This window comes from Oncorhynchus clarkii, chromosome 18 (genome assembly GCF_045791955.1).
Source record: "Oncorhynchus clarkii lewisi isolate Uvic-CL-2024 chromosome 18, UVic_Ocla_1.0, whole genome shotgun sequence".
NCBI lineage: Eukaryota > Metazoa > Chordata > Actinopteri > Salmoniformes > Salmonidae > Oncorhynchus > Oncorhynchus clarkii.
In genome coordinates this window covers 24,082,594-24,104,397 of record NC_092164.1, presented here as the reverse complement: position 1 = coordinate 24,104,397, position 21,804 = coordinate 24,082,594, and the positions used below count along the sequence as shown (strand labels likewise).

The 21,804-nt window shown below is 44.2% G+C and overlaps 1 protein-coding gene across 8 annotated transcripts in view; it reads left to right on the top strand.

Moving 5' to 3' along the window:
* Positions 1-21,804, top strand: part of LOC139373242 (double-stranded RNA-specific editase 1-like) — a 55,911-nt gene that overhangs the window by 19,663 nt on the left and 14,444 nt on the right. For 3 of the 8 annotated variants that reach the window (XM_071113538.1, XM_071113537.1, XM_071113539.1), the window contains one exon: positions 4,460-4,509. Coding sequence is in view for 4 of the 8 variants with exons in the window: in XM_071113533.1 (XP_070969634.1) it covers positions 8,976-9,084; positions 16,368-16,394 (136 nt within the window). In the remaining 4 variants the exon portion in view is untranslated. Of the gene's footprint in view, positions 1-4,459; positions 4,510-8,588; positions 9,085-16,367; positions 16,395-21,804 lie in introns of those variants that run through there. The other 5 variants (XM_071113535.1, XM_071113536.1, XM_071113533.1 and 2 more) reach the window with 4 other exon arrangements.

The following is a 21,804-nucleotide window of genomic DNA, read 5'->3' as shown; positions in this document are numbered from 1 at the left end:
ACTTGTAAATTCCTCATAAGCTTAGTTCAGTTGTCTTACCCAACCAGAATCCAAAATAATTAAAAAAATATGATTTTTTTGTATTTATTTAACTCAGCAAGTCAGTTAAGAGCGAATTCTTATTTACAATGACGGCCTACACCAGCCAAACCCAGACAACGCTGGTCCAATTGTGCGCCGCCCTATGGGACTCCGGTTGTGATACAGCCTGGATTCGAACCAGGGTGTCTGTAGTGACACCTCTAGCACTGAGATGCAGTGCCTTAGACCACTGTGCCACTGTATAGCCTTAAAACATGGTTAAAACTATCATATTCATCTCAGATGGGCAGTCCTTTCATCCATAGCTCTGTCTATGAATTTTAAAGGGGTAACATTTTTCCAGTCCCATCCCTCATCTGTTTACCAAATCAGAGCTGTTGGGCGACCGCTTAACTGCAGATTTCCCCGTAAAAAGATTATTGTATACTTTTTAGCCAGTAGTTCTGAAAATAGCAATCACGAGCCAAAAGTGGTCCCCGAAAATTGCGTACTACATCATATATGTGTGCCACATCATCTCTCTCTCTCTCTCTCTCTCCTCATTGGATAACGCTGGGCAGACCTCTTGCCAGCTGTCGCTAAAATGCGAGGGGCTGAACCTCATTGGATAGAACTCAAATTGCTAGAGGGCTTGCCAAGGTGGGGGGAAATGTAGGGAAAATGGCATGGCACAGCTTCAAGAAAACGGTCGCTTTCAAACTAGGGATTTTGTGGCTAATTGAGGTACGACAGTAATTATGCTCGTAGATTATGCATGTATGAACTACACATTGACACATCCAGCCCAAAGCGGGAGGTTTACAAAATGCTTTCTCAGTCGCTAAAGTACCAGAGAATGCCTTTAATGTTTCTCTCTGCTTGTAAATTAACCGTACATCGGCTACTGTATAAGTTTCACACAGCAATACTTAACAGTGAAAAAAATAAATCGCTCATCACAATGTAGCGTCAATGTAAGATTAATGTAACATGAATTCCATTAAGTGAAACTGTAATGAAATAGCCGTATATACACTAAAACCCACATGTTTAAAAGAGCCACCCCAGACTGCTCATCATCAGGACTGTCCGAAAGCAAAGCACTCTGACAGTGAGTCAACATCACCGGTTCCTTACTCCACGCTCCCGTCTCACTACTGTACTACAGGAATTGGTTTTGATTTCCATACATGAGTTGTGAGGATGGGCTTGCCCTGCTCATTCAAGAGGCATACAACTGGAAGAGTTTGGACAAGTGTACTGGACCGGGAGGGAGGCGTACAGGCCAAGGGGTCGGAACAGACGAGTGAGGAAGTGAACTCCCCTCAGGAAGAAGGTGGGGGAAAATCCATGGGCTCATCGTCACACAATACAATGTGCATGTGTGTTGTTAGCTGCAACCTTCTACCTGCCAAAATTGTATTCCTCCTCTCATTCACTCTCATTCTGTGGTCTGGTTGTGGACAATGATAGCTCTATCAGCCCTTTACGAGGGCCACCTTCAGAAAGAGACCCTCTCAAACAGACTTTGGGAATGTTTGGTTTCTCTGCATGGTTCAGTGAGGAGATATCCAGTCTTTTTTTAAATTGAGCTAGTGCAGGTGCTATTTGCATGTGGCTCCCACAAAAGTGCTCTAATTATTATTTTTTGTGTCATATTTCCTTGGCAATTAGAAGCACCATGGACTCTGTAAACTGTACCAATACTCTGTCGAACACACTGAGTTTTCAAACCATTGTCACTCGTGACCACAGTCATCAGGCACCATAAAGCATCAAATGGAATCACTGGTGCACCAAATTACCCTCAGCACATGTGGGTCTGCCTGAGTAACCTACCCCATGGCCATGTGTTCCAAATGGCACTCTATTCCCTATGTAGTGCACCACTTTTGACCAGAGCTACTGGCGTACAGGACACCCCCTGCAGCCCCTGCAAGGTGTGGGGGGGCCATGTGCCTGTCATCGATGTCTATTTGTTTTTTTTTTATCCTCAAAGTCATTCATAAACCTTTTTCATTTCCATATGCGCTAGGAAGCTTAAGCATTTGTTTATTGGGCTTCAAGAATGTGACTGATCAAAGTGCCTCAGGCCTTTAAATATAAATAATTGATTGAAAGTAAAGGGGATATCGGTGAACAAATGCCGTGGTAAAGGCTACGACGGTGCCAGTGGAATGAGTGGCGCTTACTCACGGGTTCAAAAGCACATGTCTGGCCGAGAGTTTCACGCATTGTTCTTAGGTAGAGTTTTAGTTTAGAAAACGATCTCTCCGCAGAAGTGACAGAATGGTAAACAAGAAAACTTGATTGCCGTAGCAACATCAGGGAAACTGGGCAGAAGGGAGTGGTGCTTCAAACGCAGCAGTTCTGGAACATCTTTAATTGAGCCTTGCGCATTCTCCCTTATTTTCCCGCCTCAACACATCACGGAAAGAGATGAACTGTATAGGACGCTCTGGGATATGTAGTCTGGATACTGGACAGGCAATTCATTGGCAAATGCAAACAGATCATCTTTAGTGGAGAACAGTTCTTCAAGGGCTTAAACAAACCAAAAAATATGGGTTGCTGATTAGTGTGCTGTGTTTAATTTCATTAAATCATGGCAGCTTTGCGACACCATGTATAGCTTCGTGAAATGTTTGGCTTAACATGAGAAAATAATGACCAAATAGGCCTACCAATAGATATATATCCATTAGCTAAAGTATGAAAATGCTGTAAGGTGCTCCGGATAATAGCGTCTGCTAAATGACTCAAATGTAAAATGCCTAAAGCAAGGCTAAAGGCTACATGCCCTGGTACCACAGAAAGACTATCATCGATGTAAATCTAGCTGACGCATTCCACATTTGTTTTTTATGGAGGGGGGGTGCCTTTAACCTTGCGGGGGGGGGGGGGGGGGGAGTCAAGAAACCTGTGTTACGCCAAAACTAGTGCACTGGGTAGGGATTAGGATAGGCGACGTTTGGGACGCAGCCCCAGAGCAGGTTGGATGTTGAATGGGCTGATTACTCCCCTGTCCCTAGTATTTTGATGTGCAGGGGGAGAGAAATGATGCAGCTGACACCAGCAACTGATTAACCTGTCAAGATATTGATGAAACCTGTATGCAGATAGGATAGTGAAGGAGGGGAAAGAGCAGGACATTTGCTATAGAGTGCCTTTTCTTCATCACCACTTATCTGCAGATTACCTACCTTCTGTGCAATGCATCCCAGAATGCTTCCATGGCTTTATAATGAATAACTGTTTTGAGGAATGACCTGGAGTGGTCTATGATGAAAATCGAGCCAAACAAGAGATTCGGAGCTGTTTAAGTAAATCAATTAATACATGTTGGGGTTGAAAGGGCCAAGAGAACACGAGAGTGCGTCCTGCTTAAACATCTGAACCATGGCACAAACCATGATGCCGTAAATTAAGCTGCAGCTTTAGAATGAGGCATGCAGTAGACCTGTGAAGGAACGGAGGACCTCGTTAGCATTCTTCTGGAGCCGTGAATGCCTACAGCTGTCTGTAGAGGAAGTGGTGATGTGTCAAAGGAAGTGCTTCTCTGTGATGTCCAGCGGGCAGCATCTGTACCCTTGAGTTAATTGCAGATGTTGTGAATAAGATGCGTGCGCTTGATTCGCGGGCGTAACAAGAGCACACACTGCGTTCGACTTCTTCGCAGAACACGAGTGACGGTACCCTGTTACCGTAGCGATACCAATGCTATGTTCAATTGTTCTCGTTTTCGGATGAATGTGGCCGGCCCTGGCTCCCTGCACCTGCAACTGTTACTTTGACTTTGAGTTCTGTGGGCTGCCAGAGTAGGCTGTAACTGTGTTGATATTAGATAAGGGGAGAGTGTCATTCTGTCCAGTACTTAGTTCATTTCTGGCCTGTAGTTTCAGGTTGGGGTTAGAGGCAGCTCTGCTGTCAAGTCAGACCGGCCCCGTGGCACACTGACAAACCGAGCAGTGAGCGGGGTCCCATACACTCACCCTCCTAGTGCGTCCATTTCTGATCATCATCACACACCTTCACGTGCACTCTGTTTGTTACCGTGTGTTCTCAACAGGATCGGTCAGCCACTGAAATGACCCTACTGTCGTGTGGGCCTATTCCGTGCTGTGTTGTCAGAGGTTGGGATCTAGCCCCAACTCTGCATTAACGGTGTGATTCAGCATCATACTGCAGCTGACCAAGGAGCATGATTAATGAATGTGCCCTGTGTGGCTTCCAGACACTACACCACTGCATTTCAATGTGATATACCAAAATGTCATAGAAAGCTAAAATGTGAGTAGTTCAAGAGTTCCATCTAGTGGGTGTTTGATGCTACTACATGATTGTCCACTGTTACCACAGCCAGAGGACTGCAAAGGCTTGGCAGAATGAACTGTACAGGTGGTTTACTTACTATTTTTATATATATTTTTTTCTCCAGATCACTGGATCCACCAATTACACCCAGAGCCCTCAGCAGGTATAAATCAGGTGGGTGACCCTTTTTCTAATTTGATTGACTTTTCATTTCATTTTCAGGCCCAGGGCCGGCCCGCTCGTTAGGCAGGATTAGGCGACTGCCTGTGGCAGCTGTTGGAAAAATTGCATCGCTGCTGCGCTCCACCAACATTTCATCCAGAAAAACAATGGAACGTAAATCATGTATCAAGTGAAGCATATGGTAGAAAGAATATGTGGCCTTTTCTGTAGCCTACAGGCTGGAGATAGAATGGATGACAATGTAATGAGACAGAAACGTTAACATCATGTAGGTTTCTCAGATCAAATTGCCGACCCTAAAAAGGCGCCCAATCAAATAAAGAAATTACGCTGACATGTTAACAAACAGTATATCCTAGAAACAGGACAGGTCAAAGTGAAATGGACAATATGGAATGGACAAGCAGGCTACTCACAACTGATGTCCAGGAGTTTGATCCCGTGGGCTAAATAGCCATGATCAGGAGTTTCAAGTATTTTTACGAGCTGTTCATAGCGAGAAAAAAAAACACTGCTACATTTCCCGCTGTGTAAACACATTGCTAATATGTTCATGTAGCTGATGTTCAGAGCTTAAATAGCCAAATTGATTAAAGCCAAGGCAACGGCCTGTTTTACAAACGGTGGGCCTACCACATAGATGGGCATTCATAAAATTCCACTGTGGCCAATATGGTAGACTACACTCCGTCTTTTAGATGTCCTTTGTTTGGTCCTGACCGGATCGGCCGTCCTTTTTTGTTGTTGTGTTTTATAGAAGGTAGGCCTACCACATAGATGGGCGTTCCTAAAATTCCATTTCAGGCGACACTGTAGGCTATACCTCAGTAAGCACGGACTGACACTGATGTCTTTTTTTGGTGCAGTCCAGACCGACCTTGATTTGCACGTCCAAGGACGTCGGTTTTTGGTCCAGTCCAGATAAAATCTGAACCAATCATAGACGTCTATTTGTCCGGTCTGGACCAGCCTTGATTTGGCTCAAGCATAGAAGTCTATAAATGATGTATTTTCAACTTCATTCAGAACTGAAAATGAACCTGGTTTCAATGCCCGGGAAAATACGTCTTTTCACCTTTCATTTAGAACCTAAATTGAACCTAACTTCAACGTTTGGAAAAATCCATATTTTTTTTTATGTCTTTTCAACGCAATTTTGCTTACTTGGACTATTCTAGTAGTGGCTGCAGTTTTTTGTCTTGCTAGGGTGGCAGAACGCCCAGGACCGTCCCTGCCTCAGGCCACACACCTGTTGTCATTTTCTCTATGGATTAACAAAATAGCAGGCGTTAAAAATATATATAAATACAAAATGGATTCTAAAAAAAGTATTTGTGTCCCGACTTTGGCATTGTATAGCCAACTTTATATAGAGAAATGTTTTGTTTACAAGCAAATGTCATGTTAAGTGATACATACGTGCATCAAAAAGCCCTGTAGCAGAATAGCTATACGCTGATGTCCGGACATTGACAAACTTAGCAGTGAGTGAATGATTGCTGTGTAAACGCACAAGACTGATTAGCTATGCTCAACAAGTATGTTCTTCTTCTGGCTTTATCTATTGCTATTTGTGATATTTTACCTTGGCTTGCTGGGTAATCAATCATCCGTTGTCATCTGCAATGTTGTAGAGGATAACCATCTTATTGCATATTGGTTAACCCTTTAGACTTGTGTGGAATTGGCCTATATGGATAGGGATGAATTGAAATGTTTCTTACAGAAGAACTATGAAATGCATAAGCATGCACACAATAGAAAGTGAACCGTTCGGAGATTACGGGAAAATGATTAGGACAAAGTTGAGGACACACATGAGACTCATTCCAAACATTGACTGTACTTTTTGCCGCATTTTTTGTTGTTGATAACAACATCTGAAAATGCTCTGGATACACTCAGTAACATGATAAGAATATTCCTGGGAAATGTGGGGTAGGTGCAACATATATATATTTTTTTTAAATGACAAGGCTTTGAGTGAGAAGACAAAGGGTTTTAGTGAGACGTGGCCACACACCTCACCAAAGTGTGCACAGTTCCTATGTCATTTCAATGCACTTTTATGACTCAAAGAATAGTCTTCCGGTGCTTTTTTTGAGGACTCCTAGCTGTGCCCGTTGAGGAACTAGAGCAAGCACACTTGTAGTTGTTTTGTTTGGAAGACAACCCTGCACCCCCCCCCCCCCCCCCCCAATCACACAATTACTTTTGTTGTTCACGCAATCGAAAAACGGCCCTTTACAATCGCAATCTGGCTCAGGCGGGCATCATTGGAAAGCTTGTTCTATTGCCAACATGACTAGTTAAGTTATAAAATACAATCTTACAGTGATAGGCTTTTCACAAGGCAATTCAGAGAAACAAATTGTCATTTTGGTGCGCATAGAAAGGAGCCATGAGTGCATTCAGGTGCGTGTTCTTCACAATAGACAAACCCAGGCTCATTCTGTTCAGAACAACCCAGGGTATGACGCCATGTCATCTTGTAACTGTACATCAAACATACGGATCATGAACGCTGACACTGTATTTGACATGAGTCATGATTTGGAAATGTGAAGTGCACCTTGCTTGTATGACGTCAAAGCGGTATTTATTATAATCGTCAACGTCTCATCTTTTAAATGACGTTGAGTCCTCTTAATATACAGCATTTCCATCACTCAGACAACAAAACATTAGCAAAAGTTGCCCAATTAGCGGAAGAGATGGGGGGGGGGGCAAATTCTTCATGGGGTGCATAAGTTTAGAATGTCTGTCAGTCAAAACCCATACAATGCTGTGAATCGCAGAGCCTGAGATCAGACGTCATTGATAGTATGTTAGTGTACAGCCACTGTGTTCCAATTCAGGCGCTTATTAATGCCCAAATCTGCCATTTTCAACCCGTATACAGGTACAACTATATTAACTGACAACTTTAGATGCAGTTTATGTATGTGTTCATATTCCCCTCAATGTAAACAAGCCCCTTTCTGATTCTAAACGGCGTGCACCTTTTCATGACGCGGCCCGGGAAATAGGTCTATTATGATGTTGTTCAAAAATGGGCTTGGTTCATTTGTGGTGATTACACCACTCCAAGACATGCCACAGGGGGGCAGTGTAGGCCTGAGAACCTGTTTCTCATCTGGCGTTGGTACAGCATACTGTCAGTAGATGCACGTCATCGCGTCTAACTGTGCATGTGCAGGCCGTCAAATAAAAGGCACTCCTTCGATATGAAGTTGTTTTTCGTCGAAAATGAAAACGTGTTAGTTTGTCACTTTCACGAGGTTGGAGTAATAGCATGTTCAACTATGTAAGACATTGGCTATAATCGAGGTTGTGCCTTTAGATTTCGAGAAAAGTAACAACTCAGGTAGAATTCCTCACTTCTCTCATTGACTTCTCAAACCCAAAACTCCAACCTGGTCTGTTTGGTCTGTTTCGCAAGCGCTCCCGGAAGTCTCGCGATGTTGTGCCTCTTGGGTTTAGAAACTCTGTGATACCATGTCAGGTTTTGGTTCCAAAATATCTGGATCGCGTTCACTGTTCACTGGAGGGAGACAGAGGTCCACTAGTAAGTTATACCGTCTTTTTTTGTGTTGTCACGAAACCCACAATGCACTACTTGTATTTTCTTACTGTATGTGTAATTAATATACAATTACAGCTCATCTCCCTCTCTTTATGAGGGCGAGGAGTTCCATAATAACCCCAGGCCAGATTTAGCTGATGCCTGAATGATAGTAGACATGGACACTAAGTGGTGTGGCGCTTCTACAGAGACCCAGCCAGGGAGCCACTGGTGCATGTCAGGACAATAATTACCCCCAGGATTAGAGAGGCCTGGATGGGGGACAGGTGTCAGGCGATACCTGAATGTGACACTGGGGTAACTGTGACACCATGACAGCAATGGGACAATATAGATCCTTTGAATGTGACATATGTGACTGTGACATGTGTCTCCTCAGATCACGGGGTTCCGTAAGGAGAGGGCGAGTATTGGCCACCACTGGAGTGACGTTGGTTCGTTTTACAGCATTCATATAAAAGTACCGGCTGGCAAAGCTCATGACATCTGAGGGTGTGAACGACAGACAGGAGAGAGAGAGAGAGAGAGAAAGAGGAGAGCAAGAAAGAGAGGCATATTTTTCTATATTCATTTGACAGCTGTTTACCATGCTGGATCAACATGCCAGACATCACCCTCCTCCTCCTCCACTGTCATAGCCTGACTGCACCTCCTCCACTTATTCCTCGCCCTTCCTCCTCCTCCCAAAGTTGAGTGTGAGGGGAAGGAGGGAGGGTCTGCGCCTGGTGCCTGTACAGTACTTAGCGGAGTGAGAGAGGGAGGGGAAGTGCAGTGCCTCCTAGACTCTCCAGGCTAAAGAGAGCCTAGGGGCAACAGGGCAGCCTAAGGGGTAAAACGACTGCTTAGAGGCAACAGAAGAGCCCTGTTTGGCATGGCTCTGTTTCTGGATAGCTCCCAGGCCATGGGGACCGTGGGGGCCTATTACTGCTTGATCCGGAGGAGGTTCAAGAGGAGGCGCAAGAAACGCTCCGAGCGCAAAGGTACTCCTCTCCAGGATAGCTCGGAGGGATAGGCATTGTGTGTGTGGAGGGGAGTGCTCGTGTGGACTTGTGTGTCTGTAGGTCTGCGATTTTTTTTTAATGTCACTGTATGTAACATTGATGTACTATTGGTTGATTGACGAATGCAAGGATTGCTCTTGTGTGCTTGTGTATTTGGTATTTACGGAGTTGTGAGCGTTATTACTGCACATGTGTCTGAGAATGATGCCGGCAGTTTTCAGATATTGGAAATATGCCATTGAGTTTGTGATAACAATATGGTGGAGAATTCAGGCATAGAAATGTACAATGTTGTGGTTGAGCGCCTTAAATGCACGTTAAAAGTTTGAGGCAAACCTGTATCTGTAGTAGAATAGTATTACTTTATTTTCCACAGAAACATATATTTGTGTTGTGGTATTTGTGTTAGAAGGATCAAGAACTGTGTTTATGTCACATATAATCTTGCTTACTTGGACTATTCTAGTAGCGGCTGCAGTTTTCTGTCATGCTAGGGTGGCAGACCGGCCCGGCCTCAGGCCACACATCTGTCATTTTCTCTATGGATCTAGCTTTTCCCCTTTAAACAGCACTATAGTTGTCGTACATTCAACTCTGAACCGTACTGTCAGTGCCACTCAGACTTCACACACCATACACAGTACGGGTTATGTATTCTGTCATTGTCTATGACAGGATACAGGCTCAGCCCCTTGCTTTGGGTGATGGCAATAGGCAGATATATTATCTTTCTGCAACGATGGGGGAACCGGTAGTCTATTGCAAGACGAGCAGATAGGAGTTTCAATTCAGAGAGGTGTCCATGCGGAAAGTATAAACCCTCCTTCCACTCCTGGGCTTTAATCTCTGGAGCGTGGATACACCATGGTGATAGGCAGTTTTGTCTCTTTGCATACTGTAACGTGTCCCCGTCATACACAGTCTTTGAGAGCCAAAGCTCTACGAGAGAAAGGAGAATCTGAAAGGAGATGAGGATTGTGATGGTTAAGTTTAAAAAAATGATCTGATGTGTTTGATTAATAAAAATACAAATCTTATAATATTCCTGATGTGGAGGAACTCTTGTGCACTTGTTTCTTCAGTTGTTCACCCTGTATAGAGTCTGGAAGGTATAGGGAGAAATAGCAGTAGTGTCTCTCCGCCATGCCTCGTTGGTCAAAGCCTTTGGGGAAATGAATGTGTTTTGGGGGGGATAAATGCTAAAAATAAGGTCTATGGTAAACAAAGGCTGAGGATATCTTCTATGTTTTGTTCTATGAGATAATCTTCACCAGCTAATGTTACTTTTTGTGAATTTTTAAGCATTTCTGTTTTAAAAAGCACGTAAAGAACATAAAGGCTTCATAATTCATAAAGTCATGTTAACTGACAGATATTGTCTCATAGAACAAAACGTATTAGATCTCATAAGGCTGTGTCAATCTCAGGCCTTATTTTTGGCGTTTATGCCAAAACCCCATTCTTTCTCCATTCATTTTCCCCTTAGGAATGGCTGAACAAACCAGAGGTAACTCGTTTCCGTTTTTTAGGAAAGGGAAAGGGGGATACCTCATCAGTCGGACAACTGAATGCCTTCAACTGAAATGTGTCTTGCGCATTTAACCCAACCCCTCAGAATCAGAGAGGTGCGGGGGGGTTCCCATAATCGACATCCACGTCTTCGGCGCCCGTAGAACAGTGGGTTTAACTGCCTTGCTCAGGGCGACAAGCTGGCGAGCGCTATAGACAATGTCTAACTTTATAAGGAACTAGAGGAATCGAGTTTTCCCCAGTCTTCCAATGATTTCTTGGAAGTGCTTGGTCTGATTCCTCAGAGCTACAAAATCATCTATCTGTTGATGCATTACGAGGAAGGACGCCAGTAGGGATTATTGCTTTGTTGCTATAATAGTCTGTCAAGAGGTAAACAATGAGCTGCCACCTTGGCATATTAATCATATGAATGAATTAAAGGGGAAGTTCAGCAGAAGCTTTTAATTATTAGACACGTTTAATATTCTGGCATAAAGCCGCCTCCCGTGACTGAATGAGTAAATCAAATCTATTGTAGTGGAACATTTAGTAAGTATATTTGGGACTGAAGATATTGTTGTCTCGCATTATCTGTAATGTGCTGTGCTGCTTGCTGAAGTCATTTTTGTAATATTCTCGCTTCGTTGGCTTTTGACACGATTGCCAATGGCTGCTAATATTTCGGGGGCTAAATAACTCTGACGCTTACTCAGCACAACCCTCACATAATATTTGAATGCAGATTCCCTGTCTTCTTGAAACACTGAAAAGGCAACGCAGCAATTACTTTGGTCTCATTCTGTCCCATGTATAAAATACATAAATGTAGCTCTAACCCATTGTAAAAAGGTAAGTAGTTAAAAAAAAAAACTAATATTAAAATTAAGATTTTTCCACTGTTTACAACCTGCACACTGGGAAGCTATGCGTACCGTCATTTCCGCTGAACCTTGATGCTAACTGGCGTGCGGCGAGGTGAGGTGAAGTGTGAGTGGAATCTACTGGGGAGGAAAGTGAATTCCAGACGAGGTAAGCGGACGGACGGAGCACACGGCTGCTCTGTGAGACGGTACCTGGCTGCCCTGGGATGCTAAAGGATGTGCCTGTCTTGTCTGCCTGAGCCGTACGCCATGAGCCTCTTGTCAGTCAGTCAGACGTAGCAGTATCCTCTTCTCTGATAGGTGGGGGTTGATAGTGATACTTGATAAGTGGCCGTGCTGTATCCAGATGATCCTGGTATCCAGTGAACCCTAAGATAGCTTGCATTCCATTCTAGGTGGTTCTAGGTATACGATTTAATGAACCTAGGTGGGGTTGTAGCTTTGGTACCACCGACCGCTATAATCAGTGGGTATAATCTAATTTTGCACACACTAAATAAATTGGCCCACCCAGCGAAGGAAAGGCACGCTGTGTGAAGAATTCGATGAGAAACAGTGACATGCACTAAATGACCTAAATTGATCAACCCCATATTGGTCTCTAACAGTCAGGCCAACCCAAGCTGTACTGTGCAAGTAGGCTACTAGTAGGTCTGCTATTGAAATAGATACATGAGGCTGTCAACTGAGTCCGAATATACGCCGGTGTCACACTGTTTCAATAGAAAAACAACATAAGCGGATGTTCCAAGTCCACAACAATGCTTGAACCACATCAGGAGACCACCTTTGAGGTCAGATTTTTTGTGTGTCATTACCCTTTAATTGAAGTGTGCAAGCACCTCGCACTGTTTGGTTAGCGGAAACACTGTTGCACATGAGATCGAGTTTGCAAAACAAATGGCCACTGGATTAATGCAAATAATCAGGATATCATTCTGCCAGGCGTAGGCTACTTTGTAGTTCACATTTAATTGAGAAGGTTTTCGGGAAAACATTTTCATTTATCAGAAGACGGTTAGGCCTGTCATTAGCGTCGCTATTTTGCCTGTTCCGTAATTGTTTGAAACCTGGACGTTTTACGTCAGATTATCCTACAAAGACATTTTACGTCAAAGTAGCCTACAGCGTAAATCCCACCATAGAAACGAGGAAGCAATTATTTTAGAAAGACGGCCTCATTTGCGTTCTCCTGTTCTGTTGGTTCTCTTTAAACCTTCTTTCGCTGTCTAGAAGGCATTATCCTCGTCATATTAGCAGCCCGTGATAGTTGTTGCATCTTTAGATCTCCCCTCTTTCTACATTTTGAATGGATATTTCCGTCTATGGAACCACTTTTAGAACACGTGTTTTCTGCAAATGTTGAAGAAATAGTAGTTTATCAACATTTTAAGCTAAACATTCTGATCTATCAGCCTTATTAATGGATACGGCATATACCTCCACCCACGCTACCATGACACGCATCCTGGGGCTTAAGAAGTGAGCATACGCAATGCCCACTGAAAAATAAATGGGTATACATTCAGCGCATGTCACTGCGTATATAACCTCCACTACACCACTAACTATAATGTTACATGCAGCTGACCCTCTCAAACAGGGGCCACCTCTCCCTCCCCCATCCCCCACCTCGCCCCTCTCCTGGGTAGTCGGCCTGTCTGTCAACATTACCTCCAGACCTGGTTAATCCAGGAGCCGTGAGGTGTGAAATTCAACATCTTACCCTTCCCTTCTCTCCATTCCCTCCCTTCTCTCCCAGAGATAGAGGAGCACCTGGCCCAGCCTTGACGGCAGCGGCAGCGGGGGAAGACAGCGATAGTCATCTGTTGTGAGCTACGGGGGTAGTGGTGCGGAGAGAATGGCTGGGGATGGGAAGAGAGCTAAGGCAGAGCTAGGCAGAGCTAGGAACCTGGAATCGCTCATCTGTCGTATACCTACCTGCTGAGCACCTGAAAAAAAATGGTGTGCCTCCTCAATGTACGGTGTGGGAGAGAGTACAAAATCACCTGCCTGAGTCTAGGAAGGTAACTGGCTACATGTGACACAGTTGGACCGTCACATGCAGGGCAATTTACACAGTAGCAATTTTCAGCACTGGAGGCCACAGGGCAACCCGTGATGGCGTTAAATGGATTTGATCCAACTGGCAGTCAGCCAGCTGGTTAGGAAGGACGAGGGGCTGCTTCGGTGGGTTGCATCAAGGTTTCAGGACTCTGGGCAGCTAGAAGAATTTAACAGGAATATTGGCTTCCAGTCTGACCTGGTATTCCCAGAAAGATCCAATAATGTCAACTTGTGATTATGATTGTGTGTTCTGCCTTTGTCGTCATCAGGCCTGCAGACCAGAGGCTGAGAGATATAAGCCTAAGGTTAACCCTTGTTAACCCTTGGTAACCCTTGTTTACCCTTGTTTACCCTTGAGCATGACAGTGACAGACCCCTCTGCTCTGCCTAGCCCTTAGAGTGCAGGTGAGAGGTGATGGCGTAGTGTGTGTTTGTGCCTGCGTGCGCGAGTTAAGAGAGAGAGGTGACTGAATACTGCGTATGAATGCCAGGCTGTCATCAGCATAGATCTGGAGACTTCTCTCCCATTGGAGAAGACCCACAGGGAAGGCTGACCCCCCTCCCCCTGACCCTAGCCTGTTAAGTGACACTGATTAGTGTGTAGAATATATACAGCTTGCCTGTTGTCCCCTGTGCCATCATAAAGATTTAATTAGTTCCTATGGGGAAAATGGTAAAGGGACCGAAGTCACTTAATGTCCTTGAAGACCAGGAAATATTTTATTAGCTGTGCAGCAATGGGAGCACTGATCTATATTAGCTAAGGCTACCATTTACAATAAAATGGACAGGACTCACCCTTACTAAGAAGGTTGGGGGAAAAAAACTCAAATGTATTCCAGGTGACTACCTCATGAAGCTGGTTGAGAGAATGCCAAGAGTCTACAAAGCTGTCATCAAGGCATAGGGTGGCTACTTTGAAGAATCTAAAATATAACATATATTTTGATTTGTTTAACACTTTTTTGGTTACTACATGATACCATGTGTGTATTTTTCATAGTTTTGATGTCTTCACTATTATTCTACAATGTAGAAAATAGTAAAAAAAATAGATGAAAGCCCTCAAATGAGTAGGTGTGTCCAAAATGTTGACTGGTACTGTATATCAGACAGATTGATATATACTGTAATGCTTTTTGATTTATTGCAGTTCAGTTTCAGCCCATTTCAAGGTTTTGATAGGTATACTTTCTTCATTTGAGTTACATTTGTAACTGACAACCTGAAAAAGGTCAACCAAAAGGGTTGATTTACCCGATTGCATTATAAGGTCAACAATTGTGGAATTTTAATAACATGTCATTGTTACATCTTCAATTAGCTCCCTCAGTTTGTATACTATTGCGGATGAAGAAAATAAGAGGAAAAGCTATGAACTAGCCTACTGCTCAGTTCCCTCTTGATCTGGTAGTTGATTGTGATTCATTTCATAGCCAATGAGGTACTATGTACAGTAGGAACTCTAGGAACAGGTACTATGTACAGTAGGAACTCTAGGAACAGGTACTATGTACAGTAGGAACTCTAGGAACAGGTACTATGTACAGTAGGAACTCTAGGGACAGGCACTATGTACAGTAGGAACTCTAGGAACAGGTACTATGTACAGTAGGAACTCTAGGAACAGGTGCTATGTACAGTAGGAACTCTGATGATTTGGTTGGAGGTTTGGTCTTCTAGTTTGATACATCTTATGTTTGGATTGTCTCTCTCAACCTGTTGTAGGAAGGCAAATAAAAAGTAGTGAGGTACAGACAGCTCCCGAGTGGCGCAGTTGTCTAAGGTACTGCATCTCAGTGCTAGAGGTGTCACTACAGACCCTGGTTCGATTCCAGGCTGTATCACAACTGGCCGTCCAATAGGGCGCCGCAGATTTGGCCCAGCATCGTCCGGGTTAGGGTTTGGCCAGTGTAGGCCGTCATTGTAAATAATAATTTGTTCTTAACTGACTTGCCTAGTTAAATCAAGGTTACATTTTCTTTTTTTTTTAACAGAGTCTGTTCCTTTCCGCTCTCACATGCCTCCGTCTCCCTTCCACCATCTCATCTCATCACCTCACCATGGCACATCGATAAGTCACGCCTGTGGCTTGACGGTGCCTGGTCGAGGGTCCTATCCAGCGTGTCTAAAATGATATTTCACGGAGAGAAAATGGAGGGTGTGAGAAAGAAATATATGCTGCCGCTGCTGCCGCCAATGTTCAAGGAAGCTTTTTGTGCCGGCAGCGACACCTTATTTCCCCCCAGTCCGCCCAAACCCTGTGGATCGATCCATCTGCATTAGACCACCGAGGGGTGGCTCTGACAGTTGGTTTCAGAATTCCCCTCCAGCTGTGGTACTATTCCACTTCTAGAACCAGAACTTTCCCCAACTTTACATTCATCAGTGTCTCCTCATGGGTTGTCTGGTTAGCTCTGACACCTCTGGCTGGTGTCTTCCTCACAGCGTCTCCCATCATCCTCATCATGAGTTTAGCATTATTTTCCTCTCTGATTGGATTTGAGTCAGCGGTTTATGGAGTGTGTTACCGGCTCTTGACAAGGGTTGATGATGGTTGACTGCTGATTGAGAGCAGGGTACCAGGTGGTTAAATACATATTGTGGTGAACTTCATAACATTACATTTCATATTTCCACATTTTCCCTCGCAAAAAATTCAAGTTGTTCTTTTTCATCACCAGAAAGCATGGAATGGGTTTATCCTATCTTATCAGGGGACAATACCTCAGGTTTTTAGGAAATATCGTTTTTATATTTCCATAATAATAATAATATTCTTATTTTCTCTTATTTTCATAGGTGTTGTCAGCAAAGCAATGACAGAAGGTATGTTGCTCATATTGTCTCGTTCTATGCCCCTTCAACACACTTGAATGTGGTCCTGCCATTTCACCGCATGTGTGTGTGCGCGCTCACGTGCAAGCCTGCTTGTGTGTACAGGATACTATGAGCACATAACAAGAGTTGTAAGATATGTTCCGACCTGTGTGCGGTGATGCGTGAATGTCTATGTATGTCGGAGACACGAGTGTATTCTTTGAAGGCGAACGACATTGGCAGACATGGTAACTAGGTGTTGGACTCTGGGGCCCAGGCTTGTGTGAAATACTGTCTGTTTCTCCGTAGGACGTGAATGACAGGCTTCATACAGATCTATGTATCAGACATACAGCTCCAGACTCTCCTGGATTCCCTATTAAACACATGTCTACACAACACAGACGGCATACGCTGCTATAGATACGGTACTGGAGAACCACATATTTGATGGTGGATCAGCAATGTAAATATGGCTGTAGCAATCCTTTATGGCTTTGACATGTTGGTCTTTAGGATGAAATAGTGTGCTCGCATTGATTGGTTGATATTCATAGTCCTAAGACTCCCAACATTGATAACTTGAGGGATAGGGAATGTGGATAGCAATATGCTCAGATGTGTTGATGCTACATATCCTTGTAAACATACAGTTGAAGTCGGACGTTTACATACACTTAGGTTGGAGTCATTAAAACTAGTTTTTCAACCACTCCACAAATTTCTTGTTAACAAAGTATAGTTCTGGCAAGTCGGTTAGGACATCTACTTTGTGCATGACACAAGCAATTTTTCTAGCAATTGTTTACAGACAGATTATTTCACTTATAATTCACTGTATCACAAGTCCAGTGGGTCAGAAGTTTACATACACTAAGTTGACTGTGCCTTTAAACAGCTTGGAAAATCCAAGAAAATGATGTCATGGCTTTAGAAGCTTCTGATAGGCTAATTGACATAATTAGAGTCAATTGGAGGTGTACCTGTGGATGTATTTCAAGGCCTACCTTCAAACTCAGTTCCTCTTTGCTTGACATCATTTGAAAATCAAAATAAATCAGCCAAGACCTCAGAAATTAATTGTGGACAGGGGAGGCTTGCAAGCTGAAGAACACCATCCCAACCCGTGAAGCACGGCGGTGGCAGCATCATGTTGTGAGGGTGCTTTGCTGCAGGAGGGACTGGTTCACTTCACAAAATAGATGGCATCATGAAGCAGTAAGATTATGTGGATATATTGAAGCAACATCTCAAGACATCAGTCAGGAAGTTCAAGCTTTGTCGCAAATGGGTCTTCCAAATGGACAATGACCCCAAGCATACTTCCAAAGTTGTGGCAAAGTCTAAAAACGTGTGGGCAGAACTGAAAAAGCGTGTGCGAGCAAGGAGGCCTACAAACCTGACTCAGTTACACCACCTCTGTCAGGAGGAATGGGACAAAATTCACCCAATTTATTGTGGGAAGCTTGTGGAAGGCTATCTGAAACGTTTGACCCAAGTTAAAAAATTTAAAGGCAATTCTACCAAATACTAAACTTCTGACCCGCTGGGAATGTGATGAAAGAAATTAAAGCTAATTAAATAATTCTCTCTACTATTATTTTGACATTTCACATTCTTAAAATAAGGTGGTGATCCTAACTGACCTAAGACAGGGATTTTTTACTAGGATTATATTGTGAAATTGTGAAAAACTGAGTTTAAATGTATTTGGCTAAGGTGTATGTCAACTTCCGACTCCAACTGTATGCTAGCTAACTTCAATCGTGTTTTAATGTGAAACCTTTTAACATGAATGGCTAACAGAGGCTATACAGGCTGTGGATACAATCCAGTGTTGATATCTGTGAGCTTTGACAGTGAACAGAATGCCACTCCAAATCCTTGAAGTCTGTCTCCCTACTTCCTTTTTCTTCAAACGTGTGTCCACAAACTCACTCACAGATAACTACATTTGTTGACATTTTCTCATTCCCGCCCTAGCTAAATTCTGTCGCCCATTATCTTTGTGAGCGAATGACAACCTAAGCCTTGGTCTCCGTCAATCCAGCACACACAAAGCACGCAGCAGGCATTTCCAGCGAGGCGCCAGGGCTCGGCGGCCTGATAACATTGTCAGCGCTAATGTTCGGGAGGAAGGAGTTGAGTGGCGGCGGGGGTACAAGGCCACTTCTTGTCACGCGGAGAGACGAGATTACACTGTTCAGGCTGAGAGAGAGGCTGGTTTGGTTAACACAAAAGCCAGCTCTGGTCTTCGTACAACCAAAGCCGCTTAACAACAAGGCTTTCTTGGTTCTACTTGGTTCACTTATGTGATTTACTTACTATGGTGTGCACCGTTCACTGTTGTGTGTATAATTCTTGTGTGTTGTCCTACTAAGACTCTAAAACCAGGCTCTTAGAAAAACCCCTGGGAAAGCTGACTGCCATAAAGAATATAGGAGGCATATGGTTAACAAAAGCACTCTGTATGTAGCACTGTGCAATACCATATGTGTCAAAGAAAGGAAGGTAAAGACCCTTTTCTCAGCCCTGTCCACCAGCGCCTAGCACTAAGAGCAACATTCATATCCTGCTGATTTCCCTTCCTGGAATGTGCATTGACCACCCTGCTGATTCTGGTTGTTGTTGTTCCCCTACATTGAATATTAGCTCAGCTGTGGCCCCTAGCAGTCTACAACTATGTATGTGGCATAGGAGAAATATAGAAATGGGCACATTACCACACCATATGCTTATTGCTATGGTTCTGGCCAATTCAGTGGCCTGCTGTGCTAGGAGCTGTGCAGCACTAGCGCTGTCCATGGTGCTGACTGCTGACAAAGAGCTACTATATTCCTAATGAAACCTATTCTGGAGGCTATGGCAGCCATGGCCGCTGCCCTTTCTTTAATACCCATCTGGCTCCCTGTGCCTGGCCATTATGAATCTGACACATGTTGAGCCAACAGCCACGCAGTTGCCTCCAGCACCATGTTAGTGGAATAGGACGTGGTGCAGCTGGGTGGCTGTAAGGGGTCTGGATGGATGATACCATTATAGCAAGGTTGGATATCACTAGCTACAGACACCTTGTTTCAGCGAGAGCTCATTTTGGCGCTGACACATGCTTCATCACTCAGCTAAACTGATCTGTTCATGCAGGGTCAAGGCAATATGAAACATCATAGACCTGGTGCTTCATTCAGCATTTGTCCACTTGAAAGTGAGAGCAAACCAAACAAAGATGACATTTATACAAAGTAATGAGTAAGACTGTAACTTAACCCAGACCTCCATTAATCTTCAGTGATGCAAATATGACACTTCCTCTCCCTTGACCTCGGACACCTGTCATGGAAAGGCCACTCTCCAGGAAGTGACCGTTCAGTCACAGCCAGGAAAGCAAAGTCCCTAATCCCTAGCTAAGAGTGTCACAGTAAAACCTTCCCGTCAACGTTTGTTTCAGCCCAGAAAAGCAGCGATGATAATTATCTGGTCATTCATTCATTCATACGTTTCCTGCCTGCTGGATGACATGTAGAGTGGCAGTTTGGTGATTAACCTAATGTGAATAACAGCAGCGTCGCGCCCCTTATCGTCCTGGAAGGCGAGCGCTGCTGTCTCACGGTGAGCGCTACAGCTTAAGACGGTAGGGGGGGGGGGGGGGGGTTGCTAGGGAAGTGATGGCTCTCTGACAGGCAGGCAGGAAGGGGTAGGCAAAAGGGGTATAGGAAGAAATGTGAGCGATGTCATTTAATAGCTTAGACTCACTTCCCTTCATTGACTACAGCTCAGCGTTCAACACCATAGTGCCCTCAAAGCTCATCACTAAGATCCTGGCACAAAACACCTCCCTCTGCAACTGGATCCGGGACTTCCTGACGGGCCGCCCCCGGGTAGTGAGGGTAGGTAGCAACAGATCTGCCACGCTGATCCTCAACACTGGATCCCCTCAGGGGTGTGTGCTCGGTCCCCTCCTGTACTCCCTGTTCACCCACGACTGCGTGACCAGACACGACTCCAACACCATCATTAAGTTTGCAGACGACACAACAGTGGTAGACCTAATCACCGACAACGACGAGACAGCCTATCGGGAAGAGGACAGAGACTTGGCCAGGTGGTGCCAGAGTAACAACATATCCCTCAACGTATGATGATTGTGGACTACATGAAAAGGAGGACCGAGCACGCCTCCATTCTCATCGACGCGGCTGTAGTGGAGCAGTTTGAGAGCTTCAAGTTCCTTGGTGTCCACATCACCAACAAACTAGAATGGTCCAAACACACCAAGACAGTGGTGAAGAGGGCAAAACCTATTCCCCCTCAGGAAACTAAAAATATTTGGCATGGGTCCTCACATCCTAAAAAGGTTATACAGCTGCAACATCGAAAGCATCCTGACTGGTTGCATCACTGCCTGGTACGGAAACTGCTCGGCCTCCGACTGCAAGGCACTACAGAGGGTAGTGCGTACGGCCCAGTACATCACTGGGGCTAAGTTTCCTGCCATCCAGGACCTCTACACCAGGCGGTGTCAAAGGAAGGCCCTAAAACTTGTCAAAGACTCCAGCCACCCCAGTCATAGACTGTTCTCTCTACTACCGCATGGCAAGCGGTACCGGAGCGCCAAGTCTAGGAACAAAAGGCCCCCCCCCCCCGCCAACCACTCTTTTACACTACTGCTACTCTCTGTTTATCATATATGCATAGTCACTTTAACTATACCTACATGTACATACTACCTCAATCAGCCTGACTAACCGGTGCCTGTATATAGCCTCGCTACTGTTATTATTCACTGTCTTTTTACTGTTGTTTTTTATTTCTTTACTTTTATTTTTGTTCACCTAATACCTATTTTTATCTTACAAATTGCACTGTTGGTGAGGTCCTGTAAGTAAACATTTCACTGTAAGGTCTACACCTGTTGTATTTGGCGCACGTGACAAATAAACTTTGATTTGATTTGACTCAATAAGGTGGCAGTTGCAGAAGCGCTGTCTAAGTGAACGGTTTCTATTATCTACTATTATCTACTCTGCTTTCAGGTTGACTACAACAACAAACGTGCCCGTTTGCTCCCAAATAGTATTGTCTTTTCTCATTGTCATTGAATGAGAAAAGTTGTAAAAAAGCGAAAACTTTTCAGTTGGACATTTTGATGTGTTCTATATCTAGTTGTGTCTGCACCCGCTTCCTCTTGAAAGTGTCATTACCGAAGGGATATGGAGTCTGTGTTCCTCAATCACTCCGTCTGTAGTGGCTGGCCTGATTGGATAGATTTAGCAGGCTGCTTTTCTGTGGGAATGCTTATCAAATGCAACCGCTTCAAGGCAACGGCACCAAATAAATGCTTCTGCGGCAATCACAGATCATCTCCATTCAATTCCCTCCCTTTTCTCTCATCTGCAGGAGGACTTAGCATTTGGTTCCT